Genomic DNA, 26885 nt, shown 5'->3' on the forward strand with positions numbered 1-26885 from the left:
TGTAGATGGGTAAAACCAACATGTTTCAGTTTGTCATTCTGGGATATTGTGTGTAGATGGGTAAAACCAACAACATGTTTCAGTTTGTCATTCTGGGATATTGTGTGTAGATGGGTAAAACCAACAACATGTTTCAGTTTGTCATTATGGGGTATTGTGTGTAGATGGGTAAAACCAACAACATGTTTTCAGTTTGTCATTCTGGGGTATTGTGTGTAGATGGGTAAAACCAACATGTTTCAGTTTGTCATTCTGGGATATTGTGTGTAGATGGGTAAAACCAACAACATGTTTCAGTTTGTCATTCTGGGATATTGTGTGTAGATGGGTAAAACCAACAACATGTTTCAGTTTGTCATTATGGGGTATTGTGTGTAGATGGGTAAAACCAACAACATGTTTCAGTTTGTCATTCTGGGATATTGTGTGTAGATGGGTAAAACCAACAACATGTTTCAGTTTGTCATTATGGGGTATTGTGTGTAGATGGGTAAAACCAACAACATGTTTCAGTTTGTCATTCTGGGGTATTGTGTGTAGATGGGTAAAACCAACAACATGTTTCAGTTTGTCATTCTGGGATATTGTGTGTAGATGGGTAAAACCAACAACATGTTTCAGTTTGTCATTATGGGGTATTGTGTGTAGATGGGTAAAACCAACAACATGTTTCAGTTTGTCATTCTGGGGTATTGTGTGTAGATGGGTAAAACCAACAACATGTTTCAGTTTGTCATTCTGGGGTATTGTGTGTAGATGGGTAAAAACAATTAATAACTGTTTTATTCAGGCTGCAACAACATGTGGAATAAGGAGAGGGGTATGAATTCTCCCTGAAGCCCCTGTACCTCATACTTACGCTCCGTACTCCCCTTTCAATGCTACGGGTTTTTCGACAGAAAAACTGTTACATGAATCTTACAGTACAGGTCAATATTTTGTTTTAGAGGGTCATTAAGCCCACAAAAAGTCATTCCAAAAGAACCACTAAATAGGCTTCCTCTTATTCATACATCTGTCTTTCCTTTTTCTATGCGATGGATATTCAAATATGTACAGGAATATTCTGCTTTTTTACAGTGATGATATCTTCAATTTAAGAGATCACATGTTACACATGCATTGTTTCTCCACTGAAACAAGCAGATCAGCCCAGGTGAGATGCGAAACATGATAGCCAGTTAATAATGAATCAATATACTGTCATACCTTGTCACTTTCCTGTTAACATATTTACATTAAAATACATTTTATCATTCATATAACAAGAGTAGTTTGGTTTTCTGATGAAACAGCTTTTTGTGAACTCTCGGGAAACAGTGATTATTGGTATAGGCTTCAGCATGGTTCAGTTCGGCCAAACTCGCCTAACTGAACCGAACAAGTGTGCTCCATACTCCCTTAAAAGACCCTTGCTTGAAAAACAAGAAAAAAAATTGGCTATACTGGTAGTACCGTTTGTCCATTTTGAGACACCGTAGCCATTATACAAGTATTTTTTGTTGTTGTAGTGGGGACAGTAACAATACTCAAAAAATAAATACTTTATTAAGGAAAATGTTTTTATTTGTATGTTAAGCTAACATAAAACATTTTTGAAGTCTGCATTAAGGTGTCTGTAATATAATAAATGCATTTCTATGGCTGCGCGGTGGCTTCAATAAAGCCTCCTGTCAATCATCCAGGGTTTAGACCTGCAGTGTTTCTAACTACCTAAGAACATCTTCCTGTAGCGTCCGTACGCAGCAGCACTGATGATCACCTTGACGACAGCGGAACCTTCATCTGGGTTAACGTCCACTTCCTGGACGGTTGCCTCCTTGTACAGCCAGCTGGAAACACACGAAGAAGAAGTTAATAATAACTTTATTTATATTGGGCTTTTCAATAAAAGTAACAAAGTGATTCACATCATAAAATAAAAGTACTAACAAAGAAACAGACATGAGGAAGGAGAATGAAACATAGCTAATTAAAAATCAGACTTTAAAATCTAGACTTTGGAATGGTCAACAGAGGCCTGCCAGAGGATCTCAGGCAGGCTGTGTCCTGGCTCGTAGGGAGATGAATGGTCAACAGTGGCCTGCCAGAGGATCTCAGGCAGGCTGTGTCCTGGCTCGTAGGGAGATGAATGGTCAACAGTGGCCTGCCAGAGGATCTCAGGCAGGCTGTGTCCTGGCTCGTAGGGAGATGAATGGTCAACAGTGGCCTGCCAGAGGATCTCAGGCAGGCTGTGTCCTGGCTCGTAGGGAGATGAATGGTCAACAGTGGCCTGCCAGAGGATCTCAGGCAGGCTGTGTCCTGGCTCATAGGGAGATGAATGGTCAACAGTGGCCTGCCAGAGGATCTCAGGCAGGCTGTGTCCTGGCTCGTAGGGAGATGAATGGTCAACAGTGGCCTGCCAGAGGATCTCAGGCAGGCTGTGTCCTGGCTCGTAGGGAGATGAATGGTCAACAGTGGCCTGCCAGAGGATCTCAGGCAGGCTGTGTCCTGGCTCATAGGGAGATGAATGGTCAACAGTGGCCTGCCAGAGGATCTCAGGCAGGCTGTGTCCTGGCTCGTAGGGAGATGAATGGTCAACAGTGGCCTGCCAGAGGATCTCAGGCAGGCTGTGTCCTGGCTCATAGGGAGATGAATGGTCAACAGTGGCCTGCCAGAAGATCTCAGGCAGGCTGTGTCCTGGCTTGTTGGGAGATGAATGGTCAACAGTGGCCTGCCAGAGGATCTCAGGCAGGCTGTGTCCTGGCTCGTAGGGAGATGAATGGTCAACAGTGGCCTGCCAGAGGATCTCAGGCAGGCTGTGTCCTGGCTCGTAGGGAGATGAATAGTCAACAGTGGCCTGCCAGAAGATCTCAGGCAGGCTGTGTCCTGGCTTGTTGGGAGATGAATGGTTAGAGATATAGAATGGGGGTAAATCAAGCCTTAAACATGATAAATATCATTGTAAAACCTATTCTAAAAGGCCCTCATTCTGACCTGAGTTAAGCATAAATGGAACGTCATTTCCTTTATATGCACTTTTCTCTCTGATTATTCTGAAGTTGAACTAAAGCATGAGAACAACATGTTATTCACCTGCTATTCACCCACTACTCACCTGCTATTCACCCACTACTCACCTGCTATTCACCCACTACTCACCTGCTATTCACCCACTACTCACCTGCTATTCACCCACTACTCACCTGCTATTCACCCACTACTCACCTGCTATTCACCCACTACTCACCTGCTATTCACCCACTACTCACCTGCTATTCACCCACTACTCACCTGCTATTCACCCACTACTCACCTGCTATTCACCCACTACTTACCTGCTATTCATTTGGGGGTGGAGATCAAATAAATGACGTGTGGAGGAGGTGTGTCTACTGATACACTGTATTAATGGAGGTGTGGAGCAGGAGGTGTGTCTACATAAACACTGTATTAATGGAGGTGTGGAGCAGGAGGTGTGTCTACAGAAACACTGTATTAATGGAGGTGTGTCTATAGATACACTATTAATGGAGGTGTGTCTACTGATACACTGTATTAATGGAGGTGTGGAGGAGGTGTGTCTACAGATACACTGTATTAATGAAGGCGTGTCTACAGATACACTGTATTAATGGAGGTGTGGAGCAGGAGGCGTGTCTACAGAAACACTGTATTAATGGAGGTGTGTCTATAGATACACTGTATTCATGGAGGTGTGTCTACAGATACACTGTATTAATGGAGGTGTGTCTACAGATACACTGTATTAATGAAGGTGTGGTGGAGGAGGTGTGTCTACAGATAAACTGTATTAATGGAGGTGTGGAGGTGTGTCTACTGATACACTGTATTAATGGAGGTGTGTCTACAGATACACTGTATTAATGGAGGTGTGACAGAGGTGTGTCTACAGATACACTGTATTAATGGAGGTGTGTCTACAGATACACTGTATTAATGGAGGTGTGTCTACTGATACACTGTATTAAGGGAGGTGTGTCTACAGATACACTGTATTAATGGAGGCGTGTCTACTGATACACCATATTAATGGAGGCGTGTCTACTGATACACCATATTAATGGAGGCGTGTCTACTGATACACCATATTAATGGAGGCGTGTCTACTGATACACCATATTAATGGAGGTGTGTCTACAGATACACTGTAATAACGGAGGTGTGGAGGAAGTGTGTCTACAGATACACTGTATTAATGGAGATGTGTCTACAGATACACTGTATTAATGGAGGTGTGTCTACAGATACACTGTATTAATGGAGGTGTGTCTACAGATACACTGTATTAATGAAGGTGTGGTGGAGGAGGTGTGTCTACAGATAAACTGTATTAATGGAGGTGTGGAGGAGGTGTGTCTACTGATACACTGTATTAATGAAGGTGCGTCTACAGATACACTGTATTAATGGAGGTGTGTCTATAGATACACTGTATTAATGGAGGTGTGTCTACAGATACACTCTATTAATGGAGGTGTGTCTACAGAAACACTGTATTAATGGAGATGTGGAGCAGGAGGCGTGTCTACAGAAACACTGTATTAATGGAGGTGTGTCTATAGATAAACTATTAATGGAGGTGTGGAGGAGGAGTGTCTACTGATACACTGTATTAATGAAGGTGTGTCTACAGATACACTGTATTAATGGAGGTGTGTCTACAGAAACACTGTATTAATGGAGGTGTGTCTATAGATACACTGTATTAATGGAGGTGTGTCTACAGATACACTGTATTAATGGAGGTGTGGAGGAGGTGTGTCTACAGATACACTGTATTAATGGAGGCGTGTCTACTGATACACTGTATTAATGGAGGTGTGTCTACAGATACACTGTATTAATGGAGGTGTGTCTACAGATACACTGTATTAATGGAGGTGTGGTGGAGGTGTGTCTATAGATACACTGTATTAATGGAGGTGTGTCTACAGATACACTGTATTAATGGAGGTGTGTCTACAGATACACTGTATTAATGGAGGCGTGTCTACAGATACACTGTATTAATGGAGGCGTGTCTACTGATACACTGTATTAATGGAGGCGTGTCTACTGATACACTGTATTAATGGAGGTGTGTCTATAGATACACTGTATTAATGGAGGTGTGTCTACAGATACACTGATTTAATGGAGGTGTGGAGGAGATGTGTCTACAGATACACTGTATTAATGGAGGCGTGTCTACTGATACACTGTATTAATGGAGGCGTGTCTACTGATACACTGTATTAATGGAGGTGTGTCTATAGATACACTGTATTAATGGAGGCGTGTCTACAGATACACTGTATTAATGGAGGTGTGTCTACAGATACACTGTATTAATGGAGGTGTGTCTACAGATACACTGTATTAATGGAGGTGTGGTGGAGGTGTGTCTATAGATACACTGTATTAATGGAGGTGTGTCTACAGATACACTGTATTAATGGAGGTGTGTCTACAGATACACTGTATTAATGGAGGTGTGCCTACAGATACACTGTATTAATGGAGGCGTGTCTATAGATAAACTGTAATAATGGAGGTGTGTCTACAGATACACTGTATTAATGGAGGCGTGTCTACAGATACGCCGCATTAAATGAGATACCATTCTCCATGCACCGTTATTTACAACTTCATAAGAGCTATTGATAAGAGCTATTGATAAGAGCTAGGTAAATGAGTAATCCGTTTGGAGAAGGGGATTGTAAATATAAATGACACTTGTTTTAGATATATTTGACCTTACAATAGCTGGAGACAAATTTGAACCCAGTCATACAGTGCATTTGGAAAGTATTCAGACTGACATTTTCAACAACAAAATACATTACAGCCTTATTCTAAAATTAATTTAATCGTTTTCCCCCTCATCAAATGACACACAATACCCCATAATGACAAAGCAAAAACTGGTTATTAGAATTTTTTGCAAATGTAATAAAATTATATAAAGTTAAATATCATATTTACATAAGTAGTCAGACTATTTACTTAGTACTTTGTTGAAGCACCTTTGGAAGAGATTACAGCCTTTAGTTTTCTCGGGTATGACGCTACAAGCTTGGCTCACCTGTATTTGGGGAGGTTCTCCTATTCTTCTCTGCAGATTCTCTCAAACTCTGTCAGGTTCGATGGGGAGCGGGTTATATCGGGTTGGTGCCAGATTTCCTCCAGACGTGATGCTTGGCATTCAGGCCAAAGAGTTCAAACTTGGTTTCATCAGACCAGAGAATCTTGTTTCTCATGGTCAGAGTCCTTTAGGTGCATTTTAGTAAACTCCAAGCGGGCTGTCATGAGCCTTTTACTGAGGAGAGGCTTCTGTCTGGCCACTCTACCATAAAGGCCTGATTGGTCGAGTGCTGCAGAGATGGTTGTCCTTCTGGAAGGTTCTCCCATCTCCACAGAGAAACTCTGGAGCTCTGTCAGTGACCATCGGGTTCTTTGTCACCTCCCTTCTCCCCCGATTGTTCGAGAAAGACTCTTGGTGGTTCTAAACTTCTTCCATTTAAGATTGATGGAGGCAACGGTGTTCTTGGGGACCTTCAATGCTGCAGAAATGTTTTGGTACCCTTCCCCAGATCTGTGCCTCGACACAATCCTGTCTCGGTGCTCTACGGACAACTCCTTCGACCTCATGGCTTGGTTTTTCCTCTGACATGCACTGTCAACTGTGGGACCTTATATAGACAGATGTGTGCCTTTCCAAATCATGTCCAACCAATTGAATTTACCACAGGAGGACTCCAATCAAGTAATAGAAACATCTCAAGGATGATCAATGGAAACAGGATGCACCTGAGATCAATTTCGAGTCTCAAAACAAAGGGCCTGAATACTTGTGTAAATAAGGAATCTGTTTTTTTATTTTTTTAAATAAATTTGCAAACATTTCTAAAAACCTGTTTTCTCTTTGTGATTATGGGGCAGTGTGTGTAGATTGAGGATTTTTTATTTATTTAATCCATTTTAGAATAAGGCTGTAACGTAACAAAATGTGGAAAGAGTGAAGGGGTCTGAATGCTTTCCGAATACACTGTACATGTTGTAAATCAAAACAAAGTTTATTTGTCACGTGCGCCAAATACAACAGATGTAGACTTACAGGCTCAAACCAATAGTACAAACAAGGTGTTAGGTGAACAATAGTTAACTAAAGAAATAAAACAACAGTAAAAAGACAGGCTATATACAGTAGTGAGGCTATAAAAGTAGCGAGGCTACATACAGACACCGATTAGTCAGGCTGATTGAGGTAGTATGTACATGTAGATATGGTTAAAGTGACTATGCATATATGATGAACAGAGAGTAGCAGTAGAGTAAAAGAGGGGTTGGTGGGTGGTGGGACACAATGCAGATAGCCCGGTTAGCCAATGTGCGGGAGCACTGGTTGGTCGGCCCAATTGAGGTAGTATGTACATGAATGTATAGTTAAACTGACTATGCATATATGATAAACATAGAGTAGTAGTAGCAGATGTGTGTACCTGTACTGTATGTATGTACTATTTGTGTGTACTTCAGCTATGTTAAGCTTCCAGTATGCCCACCACTCAGACACCTTTGGAAAAAGCAAACAGCAGCACTGCTTCGCATGGCAACTCCAACTATAGCAAGTCACCAGCCTCTTCCAGGATCAATGAGAAACTGGGCACTCTAATATATGACACCCTCTCCCTAGCTCTACCACTGGGAGGCTCTATAGACAACCCTGACACCCTCTCCCTAGCTCTACAACTGGGAGGCTCTTTAGACAACCCTGACACCCTCCCCCTAGCTCTACAACTGGGAGGCTCTATAGACAACCCTGACACCCTCCCCCTAGCTCTACAACTGGGAGGCTCTATAGACAACCCTGACACCCTCTCCCTAGCTCTACAACTGGGAGTCTCTATAGACAACCCTGACACCCTCTCCCTAGCTCTACAACTGGGAGTCTCTATAGACAACCCTGACACCCTCTCCCTAGCTCTACAACTGGGAGTCTCTATAGACAACCCTGACACCCTCCCCTAGCTCTACAACTGGGAGGCTCTATAGACAACCCTGACACCCTCCCCCATAGCTCTACAACTGGGAGTCTCTATAGACAACCCTGACACCCTCTCCCTAGCTCTACAACTGGGAGTCTCTATAGACAACCCTGACACCCTCTCCCTAGCTCTACAACTGGGAGTCTCTATAGACAACCCTGACACCCTCCCCCTAGCTCTACAACTGGGAGGCTCTATAGACAACCCTGACACCCTCCCCCTAGCTCTACAACTGGGAGTCTCTATAGACAACCCTGACACCCTCTCCCTAGCTCTACAACTGGGAGTCTCTATAGACAACCCTGACACCCTCTCCCTAGCTCTACAACTGGGAGGCTCTATAGACAACCCTGACACCCTCCCCCTAGCTCTACAACTGGGAGGCTCTATAGACAACCCTGACACCCTCCCCTAGCTCTACAACTGGGAGTCTCTATAGACAACCCTGACACCCTCCCCTAGCTCTACAACTGGGAGTCTCTATAGACAACCCTGACACCCTCTCCCTAGCTCTACAACTGGGAGTCTCTATAGACAACCCTGACACCCTCCCCTAGCTCTACAACTGGGAGTCTCTATAGACAACCCTGACACCCTCTCCCTAGCTCTACAACTGGGAGTCTCTATAGACAACCCTGACACCCTCCCCTAGCTCTACAACTGGGAGTCTCTATAGACAACCCTGACACCCTCTCCCTAGCTCTACAACTGGGAGTCTCTATAGACAACCCTGACACCCTCTCCCTAGCTCTACAACTGGGAGTCTCTATAGACAACCCTGACACCCTCCCCTAGCTCTACAACTGGGAGTCTCTATAGACAACCCTGACACCCTCTCCCTAGCTCTACAACTGGGAGTCTCTATAGACAACCCTGACACCCTCCCCCTAGCTCTACAACTGGGAGGCTCTATAGACAACCCTGACACCCTCCCCTAGCTCTACAACTGGGAGTCTCTATAGACAACCCTGACACCCTCTCCCTAGCTCTACAACTGGGAGTCTCTATAGACAACCCTGACACCCTCTCCCTAGCTCTACAACTGGGAGGCTCTAATGAAAGGAAAGAATATAACCTAAGGCTCATATTTCTGTGTGTTTATTATATTATAATTAAGTCTATGATTTGAAAGAGCAGTCTGACTGAGCGGTGGAAAGCAGCAGCAGGTTTCCTTGGGCACAGGGACTATGGTGGTCTGCTTGAAACATGTAGGTTATTACAGACTCGGTCAGGGAGAGGTTGAAGATGTCAGTGAAGACACTTGCCAGTCGGTCCACCCATGCTCTGACTACACATCTGCCCTGGAGTTGCCGTACATGTCAACTTGGTGATATTATGGTGTATGGGGAGAATGCAACCACATATGATAACAAGCTCATAAGGCAGGTGTTCATAACAATCAACCAGCACAACACTCATTGACAAGAAATGCCATCAACTTACTGGGCCTTCACATATGATAAGAATTGCACCTCCTCAACGTCAAAGCCATCCTGAATCTCACAGAACTATCCTCGATAGGCACACTTCACCATGAGCCCTCCCCTCTGGCAGTTAATAATGACGGAGACATGGAACTGCACTGCCACGTGTCAGGAGGCCATTCAACAGGAGGCCATTCAACAGGAGGCCATTCAACAGGAGGCCTTTCAACAGGAGGCCATTCAACAGCTGAAATACCATCTGTAAAGTGCTGGAGTGCATTGTCCTCATCTGTACCTATTTTGCTACCACCCATAGCTGGCCAGACCATGCAATACCTGAACTGGACTAGCTACCACCCATAGCTGAACAGACCATGCAATACCTGAACTGGACTAGCTACCACCCATAGCTGGCCAGACCATGCAATACCTGAACTGGACTAGCTACCACCCATAGCTGGCCAGACCATGCAATACCTGAACTGGACTAGCTACCACCCATAGCTGGCCAGACCATGCAATACCTGAACTGGACTAGCTACCACCCATAGCTGGCCAGACCATGCAATACCTGAACTGGACTAGCTACCACCCATAGCTGGCCAGACCATGCAATACCTGAACTGGACTCACATGAGCTCTCATGCCAGGTTTTAACTAATTAAACAACAGAATATCATCTACATGATCAGTCTCTGTGTGTAAAATAACAAGTGGTTAATGTGAACCTAACACACAGCTAAAACATGTAAAGAAAGCAATCCAATGTTATTTGTTGCCTAAACTTTACTGCAAATGACACTCAAGTCTTGAGAAAAAACAATACACTAATATTGCAGTTAGCCATGACAGCCTTTATAATAGAACGCTTGTTACCATGACAGCCTTTATAATAGAATGCTTGTTACCATGACAGCCTTTATAATAGAACGCTTGTTACCGTAACAGCCTTTATAATAGAACGCTTGTTACCATGACAGCCTTTATAATAGAACGCTTGTTACCATGACAGCCTTTATAATAGAACGCTTGTTACCATGACAGCCTTTATAATAGAACGCTTGTTACCATGACAGCCTTTATAATGGAACGCTTGTTACCGTAACAGCCTTTATTAGAACGCTTGTTACCACGACAGCCTTTATAATAGAACGCTTGTTACCATGACAGCCTTTATAATAGAACGCTTGTTACCATGACAGCCTTTATAATAGAACGCTTGTTACCGTAACAGCCTTTATAATAGAACGCTTGTTACCATAACAGCCTTTATAATAGAACGCTTGTTACCATGACAGCCTTTATAATAGAACGCTTGTTACCATGACAGCCTTTATAATAGAACGCTTGTTACCATGACAGCCTTTATAATAGAACGCTTGTTACCACGACAGCCTTTATAATAGAACGTTTGTTACCATGACAGCCTTTATAATAGAACGCTTGTTACCACGACAGCATTTATAATAGAACGCTTGTTACCATGACAGCCTTTATAATAGAACGCTTGTTACCACGACAGCCTTTATAATAGCGTTTGTTTATAATAGAACGCTTGTTACCACGACAGCATTTATAATACGCTTGTTACCATGACAGCCTTTATAATAGAACGCTTGTTACCACGACAGCCTTTATAATAGAACGCTTGTTACCACGACAGCCTTTATAATAGAACGTTTGTTACCACGACAGCCTTTATAATAGAACGCTTGTTACCACGACAGCCTTTATAATAGAACGCTTGTTACCACGACAGCCTTTATAATAGAACGCTTGTTACCACGACAGCATTTATAATAGAATGCTTGTTACCATGACAGCCTGTATAATAATTTCACACCATAAACTAAATTATTTGATCAGTTAAATTGGCTAATGTTGCGCAACATTTTTCTGGCTAGCTAACAGAGAATTCGATCCAGTTAGCAAGATACTTAACAATGCTAACAATACTTGTCCACCACTTTCTTCCTCACCTCAAACTTTCCAAATGCCAGTTGTTTTTCAGTACCAGCTCATGAAGTAGGCTTTGTCACATTCTCAACCCCAGGTCTCCGTGGTCAAGCTTCTCATCTACCTCTTCGTTACCGTTCAGGGGACGCGCTGCTGTAACTGGCAAACTGCCTTTCCTCTCTCCCGCTCTTTCCAGAGCTCGTTGATACTGGAACTACCAAATTGATTGTCTCGTGTTTCTTCAGTCGCGTGCTGCGCTGCATTCTGTTGTTATGTGATTGAATGGCTGAGCCTTGCTCCAAACGCGCATCACCCGTTCGCTTACAGCCAGTAGTGATCCAAAGCCCCCCCCATCCCCTGTTTCTCATGGACTGAGTGTCTTTTGGAACCTTATGGCAAACTCCAAGTGGGCTGTCATGTGCATTTTACTGAGGAGTGGCTTCCAACTGGCCACTTTACCATAAAGGCCTGATTGGTGGAGTGCTGCAGAGATGGCTGTCCTTCTGGAAGGCTCTTCCATCTCCACAGAGGATCTCTAGATTTCTGTCAGAGTGACGATCGGGTTCTTGGTCACCTCCCTGACCAAGGCCCTTCTCCCCTGATTGCTCCGTTTGGCCGGGCGGCCAGCTCTAGGAAGAGTCTTGGTGGTTCCAAACTTCTTCCATTTAAGAATGATGGAGGCCCCTGTGGTTTTTGGATCTTCAATGCTGCAGAAATGTTTTGGTACCCTTCCCCAGATCTGTGCCTCTACACATCCTGTCTCGGAGCTCTACGGACAATTCATTCTACTTATGTAAATAAGGTATTTCTGTTTTACGTTTTGAATACATTTGCAAAAAAATCTAAAACCCTGTTTTCACTTCATCATTATGGGGTACTGTGTGTGGATTGCTGAGAATTTTACTTAAAAAAAAATCCATATTAGAATAAGGCTGTAGCATAACAATGTGGAAAAAGTCAAGGGGTCTGAATACTTTCTGAATTCACCGTACTTACTGTATATACTGAAGAAGAAGAAAAAGAAGAAAAATCAGAAGAAGTGGACATGTAATGTCATATGAATAAGGTTGTTCAAAGTGACTGCTACTATACTGTAGCAGTCACTCACAGTATGTGGCTTGATTCCAATACTTTTAACCTTACCTTAACTGGGAGCTGCTGAGGTCCACAGGGAGAGTCAGGACCTGTTTCCCTGTAGATCTCATTATAGCTTCTTCTACGACTATCTTCAGCTCCTCCAGACCCTGTCCTCTCAGAGCAGAGATAGGCAGGCTGTTGGGCTCAGAGGGCTCATAGCTGAGGAGGACAACATATCCATGTAATGAATGATAAGAACTTATATATGGATAAACAGCATAGTCACATATACATCTGGCAGACTTTAGTTCCTCCCCTCAACAGACTTTAGTTCCATCCCCTCAACAGGCTTTAGTTCCATCCCCTCAACAGACTTTAGTTCCATCCCCTCAACAGACTTTAGTTCCTCCCCTCAACAGACAGACTTTAGTTCCATCAACAGGCCCATCAACAGACTTTAGTTCCATCCCCTCAACAGACTTTAGTTCCTCAACAGGCTTTAGTTCCCTCAACAGACTTTAGTTCCTCCCCTCAACAGACTTTAGTTCCATCCCCTCAACAGACTTTAGTTCCTCCCCTCAACAGCTTTAGTTCCTCCCCTCAACAGACTTTAGTTCCTCCCCTCAACAGACTTTAGTTCCATCAACAGACCCCTCAACAGACTTTAGTTCCATCCCCTCAACAGACTTTAGTTCCTCCCCTCAACAGACTTTAGTTCCTCCCCTCAACAGACTTTAGTTCCATCCCCTCAACAGACTTTAGTTCCTCCCCTCAACAGACTTTAGTTCCATCCCCTCAACAGGCTTTAGTTCCATCCCCTCAACAGACTTTAGTTCCTCCCCTCAACAGACTTTAGTTCCATCCCCTCAACAGACTTTAGTTCCTCCCCTCAACAGACTTTAGTTCCTCCCCTCAACATACTTTATTTTGCATCTCACCGAAGTGTTTGAGTGTGTTGTTCTAACTGTTCTAACTACTTGTGGACCAAAAGTCCCCACAAGAATAGTGGGGTTTAGGGTCAAGGTTAGAATTAGAATTAAGTTCAGGGTTAGGAGCTAGGGTTAGGAGCTAGGGTTGGGTTTAGGGTTAGGAGCTAGGAGCTAGGGTTGGGTTTAGGGTTAGGAGCTAGGGTTGGGTTTAGGGTTAGGAGCTAAGGTTGGGTTTAGGGTTAGGACCTAAGGTTAGTTTTAGGGTTAGGATCTAGGGTTAAGAGCTAGGGTTAGGCGCTAGGGTTAGTTTTAGGGTTAGGAGCTAGGGTTAGTTTTAGGGTTAGGAGCTAGGGTTGGGTTTAAGGTTAGACTTTCAGGTTAAGGTTAGGATTAGGGTACGGGTTATGTTCAGGGAAAATAGGATTTTGAATGGGGCTGAATTGTGTGTCCCCACAAGGTTAGCTGTACAAGACTGTATGTGAATGTTATTATCCTCACCTGTCCACCAGATCTATTTTATTATGGACTTCTACGATAGAGCTCAGCAGTCTGCCTGGGATCTGAAGGTTCCTCAGGACATTCAACACATTCTCCTTCTGGTTCACAGTCTCTGGGTGGCTGATGTCTCTCACATGGACTATCAGGTCCTGGGGACAGAACGAGGAGAAAGAACACCATCTATACAGCAGTATGTGGACACCCCTTCAAATTAGTGGATTCTGCTATTTCAGCCACGCCTGTTGCTGACTGGTGTGTAAAATCGAGCACACAGCCATGCGATCTCCATAGACAAACATTGGCAGTAGAATGGCCTTACTGAAAAGCTCAGTGACTTTCAACGTGGCATCGTCACAGGATGCCATCTTTCCAACAAGTCAGTTAATCACATTTCTGCCCTGCTAGAGCTGCCTAGTCAACTGCAAGTGGTGTTAATGTGAAGTAGAAATGTCTAGGAGCAACAACGGCTCAGCCACAAAGTGGTAGGCCACACAAGCTCACAGAACTGGACCGGCGAGTCCTGAAGTGCTTAGAGCGTAATAATAGTCTGTCCTCGGTTGCAACACGACCGAGTTCCAAACTGCTTCTGGAAGCAACGTCAGCACAAGAACCTTTCGTCAGGAGCTTCATGAAATGGGTTTCCATGGCCTAGCAGCCGCACACAAGCCTAAGATCACCATGTGCAATACCAAGCGTCAGCTGGAGTGGTGATAAGCTCGCTGCCATTGGACTCTGGAGCAGTGGAAACGCTTTCTATGGAGTGATGAATCCCTTCACCATCTGGCAGTCCGGTTAATTAATCAGGGTTTGGCGGATGCCAGGAGAACACTACCTGCCCCATAGTGGAGAAGGAATAATGGTCTGGGGCTGTTTTTCATGGTTATGGTTAGGCCCCTTAGTTCCAGTGAAGGGAAAATGTAACGCTATGGAACACCTTTGGGATGAATTGTAAACATTTTGAAATGAAAACCGTTGTAACATACAGAGTGAGTGACATCATCCAGCGTGGCGGAGAAGGAGTCTATGAGCCGGTGGGGAAGCTGGGACAGGAAGCCGATGGTGTCCACGTAAAGCACAGTCATGTGACTAGGCAGCGTGCCGGCGTGCACCGTGACGTCCAGCGTGGCAAACAGCTGATCTCTAGGCTGCAGCGCAGCGTCACCAGTCAACGCCTTGATCAGAGTCGTCTTACCTGGAGGAGAGATAGGAGTTTAACAGTAATGAACAGGCAGAAGAGACAATATTTTAATTAGATATTAAATAAGTGCTTCTGGAGGTGTAATAGTCAGTAAATAAGTGGGTAAATGCTGATCACCGTTCGGTGAATGAAGCCATTTATATTATATTTAGCAACAACAGGTGGGTAAAACACTTGTGCAAAATCAAAAACGGCTCATAATAATGTCCGGAACGGAGCAAATGGAATGGCATCAAACACCTGGAAACAGACTACGGGAGGAGCACAGTACCACGTAGAGCCATGACTACATGGAGCCATGACTACACAGTCCCCACATCCAGAACAGACTACGGGAGGAGCACAGTACTACGTAGAGCCATGACTACACAGTCCCCAAAACCAGAACAGACTACGGGAGGAGCACAGTACTACATAGAGCCATGACTACACAGTCCCCAAATCCAGAACAGACTACGGGAGGAGCACAGTACTACATAGAGCCATGACTACACAGTCCCCAAGTTCAGAACAGACTGGGAGGAGCACAGTACTACATAGAGCCATGACTACACAGTCCCCAAGTTCAGAACAGACTGGGAGGAGCACAGTACTACGTAGAGCCATGACTACACAGTCCCCAAATCCAGAACAGACTACATGCAACTCTATTCTACAGTACTACATAGGGCCATGACTACATGGAACTCTATTCCACAATACTACATAGAGCCATGACTACATGGAACTCTATTCCACAGTACTACATAGAGCCATGACTACATGGAACTCTATTCTACAGTACTACATAGAGCCATGACTACATGGAACTCTATTCCACAGTACTACATAGAGCCATGACTACATGGAACTCTATTCCACAGTACTACATAGGGCCATGACTACATGGAACTCTATTCCACAGTACTACATAGAGCCATGACTACATGGAACTCTATTCCACAGTACTACATAGAGCCATGACTACATGGAACTCTATTCCACAGTACTACATAGAGACATGACAACATGGAACTCTATTCCACAGTACTACATAGAGCCATGACTACATGGAACTCTATTCTACAGTACTACATAGAGACATGACTACATGGAACTCTATTCCACATCAGGTAACTGATGCAGCAGGAGAATCAGATTAAAAAATATATAAAAATACACCTTATGGAACAGCAGGGACTGTGAAGCAACACAAACGTTGGCACAGACACATGCATACACACGTAACCTACACACACACGATAACAGTATTGTATTGTAGATATGTGGTAGTAGAGTAGTGGTCTGAGGGAACACACTTAATGTATTGTAGAGTAGTGGTCTGAGGGAACACACTTAATGTATTGTAGAGTAGTGGCCTGAGGGAACACACTTAATGTATTGTAGAGTAGTGGTCTGAGGGAACACACTTAATGTATTGTAGAGTAGTGGTCTGAGGGAACACACTTAATGTATTGTAGAGTAGTGGTCTGAGGGAACACACTTAATGTATTGTAGTAGTGGTCTGAGGGAACACACTTAATGTATTGTATAGTAGTGGTCTGAGGGAACACACTTAATGTATTGTAGAGTAGTGGTCTGAGGGAACACACTGTAGAGTAGTGGTCTGAGGGAACACACTTAATGTATTGTAGAGTAGTGGTCTGATGGAACACACTTAATGTATTGTAGAGTAGTGGTCTGAGGGAACACACTTAATGTATTGTAGAGTAGTGGTCTGTGGGAACACACTTAATGTATTGTAGAGTAGTGGTCTGAGGGAACACACTTAATGTATTGTAGATATGTGGTAGTAGAGTAGTGGTCTGAGGGAACACACTTAATGTGTTGTAGAGTAGTGGTCTGAGGGAACATACTTAATGTATTGTAGAGTAGTGGTCTGAGGGAACACACTTAATGTATTGTGAAATCTGTTGTGAAATGTATTATAATGTTTTTTAAATTGTTTATAACTTCCGTAATGTTGCTGGACCCCAGGAAGAGTAGCTGCTGCCTTGGCAGGAACTAATGGGGATCCATAATAAACCCCAGGAAGAGTAGCTGCTGCCTTGGCAGGAACTAATGGGGATCCATAATAAACCCCAGGAAGAGTAGCTGCTGCCTTGACAGGAACTTATGGGGATCCATAATTAATCCCAGGAAGAGTAGCTGCTGCCTTGACAGGAACTTATGGGGATCCATAATAAACCCCAGGAAGAGTAGCTGCTGCCTGAACTAATGGGGATCCATAATAAACCCCAGGAAGAGTAGCTGTTGCCTTGGCAGGAACTAATGGGGATCCATAATAAACCCCAGGAAGAGTAGCTGCTGCCTTGACAGGAAGTAATGGGGATCCATAATAAACCCCAGGAAGAGTAGCTGCTGCCTTGACAGGAACTAATGGGGATCCATAATAAACCCCAGGAAGAGTAGCTGCTGCCTTGACAGGAACTAATGGGGATCCATAATAAACCCCAGGAAGAGTAGCTGCTGCCTTGACAGGAACTAATGGGGATCCATAATAAACCCCAGGAAGAGTAGCTGCTGCCTTGACAGGAACTAATGGGGATCCGTAATAAACCCCAGGAAGAGTAGCTGCTGCCTTGACAGGAACTAATGGGGATCCATAATAAACCCCAGGAAGAGTAGCTGCTGCCTTGACAGGAACTAATGGGGATCCATAATAAACCCCAGGAAGAGTAGCTGCTGCCTTGACAGGAACTAATGGGGATCCATAATAAACCCCAGGAAGAGTAGCTGCTGCCTTGACAGGAACTAATGGGGATCCATAATAAACCCCAGGAAGAGTAGCTGCTGCCTTGACAGGAACTAATGGGGATCCATAATAAATATTTGATACCATTCCATTGATTCCGCTCAAGCCATTACCACGAGCCAGTTCTCCCTAATGAAGGTGCCACCAACCTCCTGTGCCCACAATCCCCTGTCACTCACCACAGTTGGTATAGCCCATAACCCCGTCTCTCACCACAGTTGGTATAGCCCATAACCCCGCCTCTCACCACAGTTGTTAATGCCCATAACTCCTGTCTCTCACCACAGTTGGTATAGCCCATAACCCTGCCTCTCACCACAGTTGGTATAGCCCATAACAGAGATGATGGGGAAGTCTCTGTTTTTGCGTTGGGAGCGGAGCAGGTGTCTCTTCCTCCTCAGATGTTGCAGAGCAGAGCAGATCTTCAGCTCTCTCTCCTGCAAAACTCTCTGCTGTACCTCCATCAGCGTCTCACCTAGAGACAGGGAGGGAGGGGTTAGTAACCTAGAGACAGGGAGGGAGGGGTTAGTCACGTAGAGACAGGGAGGGGTTAGTCACCTAGAGACAGAGAGGGAGGGGTTAGTCACCTAGAGACAGAGAGGGAGGGGTTAGTCACCTAGAGACAGGGAGGGAGGGGTTAGTCACCTAGACAAAGGAATTTAACTGGTGCTCTTATACAGACTAACTTACAGTAAGTTATATATCACTAGCCACTTTAAACAATGCTACTTAACATAATGTTTACATACCCTACATTATTCATCTCATATGTATACGTATATACTGTACTCTATATCATCTACTGCATCTTTATGTAATACATGTATCACTAGCCACTTTAACTATGCCACTTTGTTTACATACTCATCTCATATGTATATATTGTACTCGATACCATCTACTGCATCTTGCCTATGCCGCTCTGTACCATCACTCATTCATATATCTTTATGTACATATTCTTTATCCCTTTACACTTGTGTGTATAAGACAGTAGTTTTGGAATTGTTAGTTGCTTATTACTGCATTGTCGGAACTAGAAGCACAAGCATTTCGCTACACTCGCATTAACATCTGCTAACCATGTGTATGTGACAAATAAAATGTGATTTGATTTGATTTGTGAGGAAGCAGAGACATCCACAGGTTTCCAGGAGCAGCCATATTACTGTAGGCTTACCTGAACCCATAATGTATCTGGAGCCCCCACCCTGCTGGTCCAAGTTGGCCACTTCATTTCTCAAACGGGATCTGTCAGAAGAACACATTGTGTACATGTTGGAAAACACCATGTTCAATAGTATTTCAGTGTTCAAAACAGAATCAGTTTCAATGGAGGTGCATTAAAATTACACTAGTTGGTGCTGTGGATCACATACTGGAAAAATCTACTTTACCACATATTATCCATTATATTTACCAGATACTCTAACAGCCGCCTTAACAATGAAAATAAATGTCTTGGAAGGCAGTCGGGAGGAGGCTCAGATCAGGAAAAACCATGCTATGTGTGAACAACAGGCACAACGGGTTTCACTAGTTACCACAGCTACAAAGTCAAAATTCACATGAATAAACATTTGCTTTTTGGTCTTAATTTAAGGTTAGGGTTGAGGTTAGGCATAAGGTCAGGGTTGAGGTTAGGCATAAGGTTAGGGTTGAGGTTAGGCATAAGGTTAGGGTTGAGGTTAGGGTTGAGGTTAGGCATAAGGTTAGGGTTAGGCATAAGGTTAGGCATAAGGTTAGGGTTGAGGTTAGGGTTGAGGTTAGGGTTGAGGTTAGGCATACGGTTAGGCATACGGTTAGGCATACGGTTAGGGTTGAGGTTAGGCATAAGGTTAGGAATGAGGTTAGGGTTGAGGTTAGGGTTGAGGTTAGGGTTGAGGTTAGGCATACGGTTAGGCATACGGTTAGGGTTGAGGTTAGGCATACGGTTAGGGTTGAGGTTAGGGCTGAGGTTAGGTAAGGGGAAAATAAGCTGTTACCCACAAGGAGTACAGAGTGGACAGGCACATAGACAATTAGCCCACTCATTTTATGACCCTCTAGTTAAAACCAAGATACCATTTTTACCAATAGGTGAGAAGGTCCCAGAAAGGGCAGTCCCCTGTAACTGGGATGCTTCTTATTGACACATTCATAGTCTCCTTTATATAGAGGGGATGCTCCTTATTGGCACATTCATAGTATCCTTTACATAGACGAGATGCTCCTTATTGACACATTCATAGTATCCTTTATATAGAGGGGATGCTCCTTATTAACACATTCATAGTATCCTTTGCATAGACGAGATGCTCCTTATTGACACATTCATAGTATCCTTTACATAGATGGGATGCTCCTTATTAACACATTCATAGTATCCTTTACATAGATGGGATGCTCCTTATTGACACATTCATAGTATTCTTTACATAGATGGGATGCTTCTTATTGACACATTCATAGTATCCTTTACATAGATGGGATGCGTCTTATTGACACATTCATAGTATCCTTTACATAGATGGGATTCTCCTTATTAACACATTCATAGTATCCTTTACATAGATGGGATTCTCCTTATTAACACATTCATAGTATCCTTTACATAACTGGGATGCTTCTGAGATAAGGGGTTGAGAAAGGAGTCAATATATTCTGCCACATTACATGTATTTTCAACAATGGGACAGTCAGGGGTATCTGGAAGGGAACCGTCCATAAACCTGGGTCCTTATGTCTTTTAAACAATGGGGCAGCCAGGGGGTATCTGGAAGGGAACCGCCCATAAACCTGGGTCCTTATGTCTTTTAAACAATGGGACAGCCAGGGGGTATCTGGAAGGGAACCGCCCATAAACCTGGGTCCTTATGTCTTTTAAACAATGGGGCAGCCAGGGGGTATCTGGAAGGGAACCGTCCATAAACCTGGGTCCTTATGTCTTTTAAACAATGGGGCAGGCAGGGGGTATCTGGAAGGGAACCGTCCATAAACCTGGGTCCTTATGTCTTTTAAACAATGGGACAGCCAGGGGTATCTGGAAGGGAACCGTCCATAAACCTGGGTCCTTATGTCTTTTAAACAATGGGATCTGGAAGGGAACCGCCCATAAACCTGGGTCCTTAATGTCTTTTAAACAATGGGTCAGTCAGGGGGTATCTGGAAGGGAACCGTCCATAAACCTGGGTCCTTATGTCTTTTAAACAATGGGACAGCCAGGGGGTATCTGGAAGGGAACCGCCCATAAACCTGGGTCCTTATGTCTTTTAAACAATGGGTAGAACTTTCTCGCTGTAGACCATACGTTTGTTTAGATGAAATATATTTATCTTTTATCATTTCTCCAATCTTCCTCTGAGTTTCAAGCTGTAAGGAATGTGGTAGTAATACACTGCTCAAAAAAATAAAGGGAACACTAAAATAACACATCCTAGATCTGGATGAATGAAATATTCTTATTAAATACTTTTTTCTTTACATAGTTGAATGTGCTGACAACAAAATCACACAAAAATTATCAATGGAAATCAAATTTATCAACCCATGGAGGTCTGGATTAAAGTGAAAAACCACACTACAGGCTGATCCAACTTTGATGTAATGTCCTTAAAACAAGTCAAAATGAGGCTCAGTAGTGTGTGTGGCCTCCACGTGCCTGTATGACCTCCCTACAACGCCTGGGCATGCTCCTGATGAGGTGGCGGATGGTCTCCTGAGTGATTTCCTCCCAGACCTGGACTAAAGCATCCGCCAACTCCTGGACAGTCTGTGGTGCAACGTGGCATTGGTGGATGGAGCGAGACATGATGTCCCAGATGTGCTCAATTGGATTCAGGTCTGGGGAACGGGCGGGCCCGTCCATAGCGTCAATGCCTTCCTCTTGCAGAAACTGCTGACACACTCCAGCCACATGAGGTCTAGCATTGTCTTGCATTAGGAGGAATCCAGGGCTAACCGCACCAGCATATGGTCTCACAAGGGGTCTGAGGATCTCATCTCGGTACCTAATGGCAGTCATGCTACCTCTGGTGAGAAAATGGAGGGCTGTGCGGCCCCCCCAAAGAAATGCCACCCCACACCATGACTGACCCACCGCCAACCGGTGATGCTGGAGGATGTTGCAGGCAGCAGAACGTTCTCCACGGCGTCTCCAGACTCTGTCAGGTCTGTCACATGTGCTCAGTGTGAACCTGCTTTCATCTGTGAAGAGCACAGGGCGCCAGTGACGAATTTGCCAATCTTGGTGTTCTCTGGCAAATGCCAAACGTCCTGCACGGTGTTGGGCTGTAAGCACAACCCCCACCTGTGGACGTCGGGCCCTCATACCACGCTCATGGAGTCTGTTTCTGACCGTTTAAGCAGACACATGCATATTTGTGGCCTGCTGGAGGTCATTTTGCAGGGCTCTGGCCTTTGTGCTCCTCCTTGCACAAAGGCGGAGGTAGCGGTCCTCCTGCTGGGTTGTTGCCCTCCTACGGCCTCCTCCACGTCTCCTGATGTACTGGCCTGTCTCCTGGTAGCGCCTCCATGCTCTGGACACTACGCTAACAGACATAGCAAACCTTCTTGCCACAGCTCGCATTAATGTGCCATCCTGGATGAGCTGCACTACCTGAGCCACTTGTGTGGGTTGTAGACTCCGTCTCATGCTACCACTAGAGTGAAAGCACCGCCAGCATTCAAAAGTGACCAAAACACCAGCCAGGAAGCATAGGAACTGAGAAGTGGTCTGTGGTCACCACCTGCAAAACCACTCCTTTATTGGGGGTGTCTTGCTAATTGCCTATAATTTCCACCAGTTGTCTATTCCATTTGCACAACAGCATGTGAAATTTATTGTCAATCAGTGTTGCTTCCTAAGTGGACAGTTTGATTTCACAGAAGTATGATTGACATGGAGGTACATTGTGTTGTTTAAGTGTTCCCTTTATTTTTTTGAGCAGTGTATATAGTGCTGAACATTGTTCAATCCAACCAGTTGAACGTATGCGTTGGTACTTAATGAGTATGATGTCAGTTCGGTTGTCATCTGAGACATTCTCATCAATGATAGGATGACATAAACGGTACAGTGGAAAGTCTACACATTATAGTTATCAGATTCAGATTCTAGTTATCAGCCGCTATAAACGTGGGCTGGGAGAGGAAAGACAGAGTATCCCATCTACCACCCAACGACGACACTACAACGTATTCCGTTCCCGTTCAAAGACACTCTTCAAAGGACTCTGTTGGGCAACACGGCCTTCCATCTACCACCAACCTATTGAAGCACAGCTCAGAGTAAATATATTTTCATTTCCCAAATGGGCGGTAATTTAGAATGCATAAGATTCTGTATTTAGGATAGAGTAGTTGCCTACGGCCCGATAGGGACATCGCTTCTCCCTTTGTTCTTCAGTCTTCCCGCTCTTTCACTCAAACCCAACCCACTTTCTTTGCGTAGTCATATCTGTTCCGTCCGCCAGGGACGTTTTCCTTTATGACATAATTTGTAATCAAGTTATGATTCACTCTTTGTATATATAATTCTGTGTGATTAGTTAGGTATTTAGTAAATAAATAATTAAACCCAATTTTGTATTGCTGATTCAACTTGTTAGCCAGGGTTCGTGAAGATAACCAAGAATTTACAACTTTCAGATGAGACTGAATTAAGGTGACGATTAATATTGACTGCTATTGATGTACAATATTACTAGGTCTTTAAGAGTTTTTTTCAGAAGATAGGTCTGTCATTTTTATCATAGGTGCACTTCAACTGTGAGAGACGGAATCTAAAACAAAAATCCAGAAAATCACATTGTATGATTTAAGTAATTAATTTGGATAGAATTTAAAACCACATGACAATGATTTGAAGATACAAAGTGTATTATAAATTAAATTAAACTGTTTCACAAAAATGTGCATATGAAAACCATAACTGGCACGCAGATCGGTAGAAATGGTCAGATTTATTGTCATTCCACATGAGAAAGGTTGCCGACTCCTCGTGTAGACTATTAGCGTCAACTTCATGAGAGTAATGGCAGAATCGGAGAGAGGCAGCAGGGAGCAGGAGGAGAATAGTTGGGTCAGGTTAAGGTTTTATTCTTCTGGGTATCTCGAACTCTGGCGCCCTCGAGGCATCAAACAGTAAGCTTAAAGCATCAGACAAACTCAATGCACATCGTTGATCATATTAAAACAAATTGGCTGTGTCTATATATGGTAAAATACATGTTTAAAAATGTTGAGCAATCGATTGGTCGAAAGAATAGACGACTTTCGGTCAACCAAGATTTTTTTTTTCCTTCTTTCGGGGACAACCCTACCAGGATGTTTTGTGTCCTACTTATATCAGTACACTCGTAACAACCTAATCATTACAGAACTTCTATTCGATCAAATAAGCCACTCGTAGCAAATAAGCCATTCCAATTTCTGTTAACCAAATTCGCCATTCATTGACCTCTATACAAAATCTCCTAGATTGGTGTGCGAAAACACTACCTGCTGGATAAGACAGATTTTGGGCTCAGTAATCCCTCTCGCTTCGCCTCTACCTTTCTGACTTTATACATTGTATTACATTAGTATGAATACTTGGGTGATATATAGGTAAAATACTAGGACGCTACCTGAGCAGTGGAATCTCAGCCAGGGAGACCTGTAGCTTGGCCTCCTTGGTTCTGGCATTACAGCGGAAGATATGGAGAACCACAGAGTATCTGTCAAACACCTTCACCCCCCACGCCTCCTCAAACTCTTTCTGAAAGGAAAACATACTATCAGAGTCAAGTCTATGCTGCCATATGCCATATTGTGACAGGTCTATGGGACAATAAAGACTCAATCTACCCTGTAGTGCATGGGTAAAGCTCTCGTCTCCCACTCTCACCTCTGAGGCAGGGGACAGACGCTCCACGTTGACAAACACAGCAGTTACTCCCGGAGTCTTTCTGATTCTCTCTGAGAAAAAAAAATCACAATAGGATTCTGGACTCAATACAGTAATGCTAAATAGTGACTCACATTACATATCACCAAACATTGCCTGTCAAATCGTGTCAGGGAGAGAGAACAGACTTCATGAAACAGGGTTAGGGCGAGGGTAAGTTATGGGGTTAAAACAGGCAGACCTGTGAGCGTCTGGAAGTTGCCTTTGCCAAAGATCATCTTTTTCTCTGGTGTCTTGGTGGAGAGGATGATCTTGTCGATGACACTCCAGTTGTGTAGAGTGTTGACCAAACCCACTGCCTCCGCCATCATCAGATTGGCTGTGAAAGAGACACATGACAGAACTGCTTCGTCCCAAATGGCCTCCTACACCCTATACAATGTTCTATTTTTGACTAAGTTCCATAGAAGGACCCCGGGAAACAGGGTGTCATTTGGAGCTCATTATGACATGGGTGGGTATCATTCGTGGAACATTCCAACAGGAATCTGTTCCAAAAACTTTGTAAATAACAAGGTTGTCAACAAACAACGTATACAAAGTTGTATAGCGACAGAATAAGATACCGGGTAGGGAGTGGGCTATTTTATTAAGTTTTTCACAAACCATGTTTATTCCGGAAAATGTCTGTCCTCACTCTGGTAGCCGATGGACAAACATTAAGAATAAGCTACGTGGTGAGTTGATGCCTATTCGTCAACTAGTTGAATTGATCATGCCACTCTATGCGTTGTTTGTTGGCAACCTTGTACTTTACAAAGTTTTTGGAACAGATTCCTGTTGGAACATTCCACAAATTATACCCACCCTAATGACATAACTGCCTTACATGGTATAATGGCCAGCTCCTGAGTTTCCACTAACCTGTGGTAAGGTACTGCTTCCTGCTTCCCCATTTCACATCAGGATGGACGATGAAGATGCGGTGGTCTCCCTCTCCGACCATAGGGATCTGGTGCTGAAACAGCTCATCTATCTCACTGTCATCTATATAATCGTCCTCCTCCCTGCCCAGGCTTTCATGTCCTGGGGTATGGTCGTCATCCCTAATTTTCAGCTGGTATGTTGACAGTGAAAAGCGTCTGTGTTGTAAGGGGATAGATGTCTGCCATGACACTGTTGTAGCTCTGTGACGTTGAAGCCCATATTGTGAGATATACTGATATGATGATTGATTGACATGATGTGATCTCTTATGGCATGTATAACTTGTTGGTAACTTAAGCCAGTTCTCTGCGCAGTAAATCTGCTGATGCTTCAACTGTACACACCATGAAAAGGTCCTTTTGGGGAATAAACGTGTAACTACATTGTTCCCTAACATACAATACTTTATGGTTGACATGATAACGGTTTCCTAACGTTAGCTAGTAGCCTAGCTATGTAGCGAACTAGCTAGCTACCGTTAGCCAGCTAACGTTGCCACTAACAATGTCACTGGGAAGTGAGTGAGACCAAAACAACGCATTATTACTACAGTTCTAGGAAATTAGCTACAAAACCTTTTCGCAATATTGAATCAGTGCTGAAAATGCAATCAATTCTGATGACAGAAGCGACTTATGGAAAAGGTCTAAAATAATGTGCTGGTGTTGTTTTGAAGCTGCACATGTCGACTAGACATTTCCGGTATCACATGCTTTATTTATGTTTCTGAAAGCAGACAGCATCTCCTGGTGGACAAAGTGTGGCAAAGAAGGCGCAATACCTCAGCCAACCACAGACATTAAAACCAGGGTGTTAGCCATGTTATTTGCATCACACCGACTGAAGTGCTTCCTGACACAGCTTCCTGGTAAAATGATAAAAAGCAGTCGTTCTAATATAAGAAGCTTCTATGATTATTTCATTCCTCTGTAGGCCACTCCAGATTGTCACATAAACCACGTTTCCATCCACAGTTTGTATGTGAGTAAAGTCATCCTCTATTAAAAAGGATCATGACAGGTGTATTCATAGCCGTAGGAAGTAGGGGTGCTGACAGTGCTGCAGCACCCACTGTAAAATCAGATATTCATATTTAATGATAAATGTCTTCAGTAAAGTAGTGTACTGGGTCTTTACTAGTCCTTTACTAGTCCTGTGTTAAA

General features: G+C 43.8%; 1 protein-coding gene across 1 annotated transcript; it reads right to left on the reverse strand.

Annotated features, from left to right (window-relative positions):
- Window positions 1-26427, reverse strand: gtpbp6 (GTP binding protein 6 (putative)). Its single transcript, XM_042322675.1, has 10 exons — window positions 25660-26427; window positions 24977-25114; window positions 24736-24806; window positions 24476-24606; window positions 19048-19118; window positions 18184-18342; window positions 14898-15106; window positions 13915-14063; window positions 12554-12706; window positions 1-1832 (listed from the first exon to the last, which is right to left on the reverse strand). The coding sequence occupies exons 1-10, from the start codon at window positions 26138-26140 to the stop codon at window positions 1706-1708; spliced, it is 1689 nt and encodes a 562-aa protein (XP_042178609.1). The 5' UTR covers window positions 26141-26427; the 3' UTR covers window positions 1-1705.
- Between the last annotated feature and the right edge of the window lie 458 nt (window positions 26428-26885).

This window comes from Oncorhynchus tshawytscha, linkage group LG05, assembly GCF_018296145.1.
Source record: "Oncorhynchus tshawytscha isolate Ot180627B linkage group LG05, Otsh_v2.0, whole genome shotgun sequence".
Taxonomy (NCBI): Eukaryota; Metazoa; Chordata; class Actinopteri; order Salmoniformes; family Salmonidae; genus Oncorhynchus; species Oncorhynchus tshawytscha.

Bases quoted from the DNA above. Each gene is read 5' to 3' on its own strand.
- gtpbp6 (XM_042322675.1), bottom strand. From the start codon at position 26,140: ATGTCAACCATAAAGTATTGTATGTTAGGGAACAATGTAGTTACACGT. The intron at 24,807-24,976 runs GTCTGCCTGTTT...TTTTTTTCTCAG, and splicing joins CAACTTCCAGACGCTCACAG to AGAGAATCAGAAAGACTCCG. The intron at 24,607-24,735 runs GTGAGAGTGGGA...TTTTCCTTTCAG, and splicing joins GTCTGTCCCCTGCCTCAGAG to AAAGAGTTTGAGGAGGCGTG.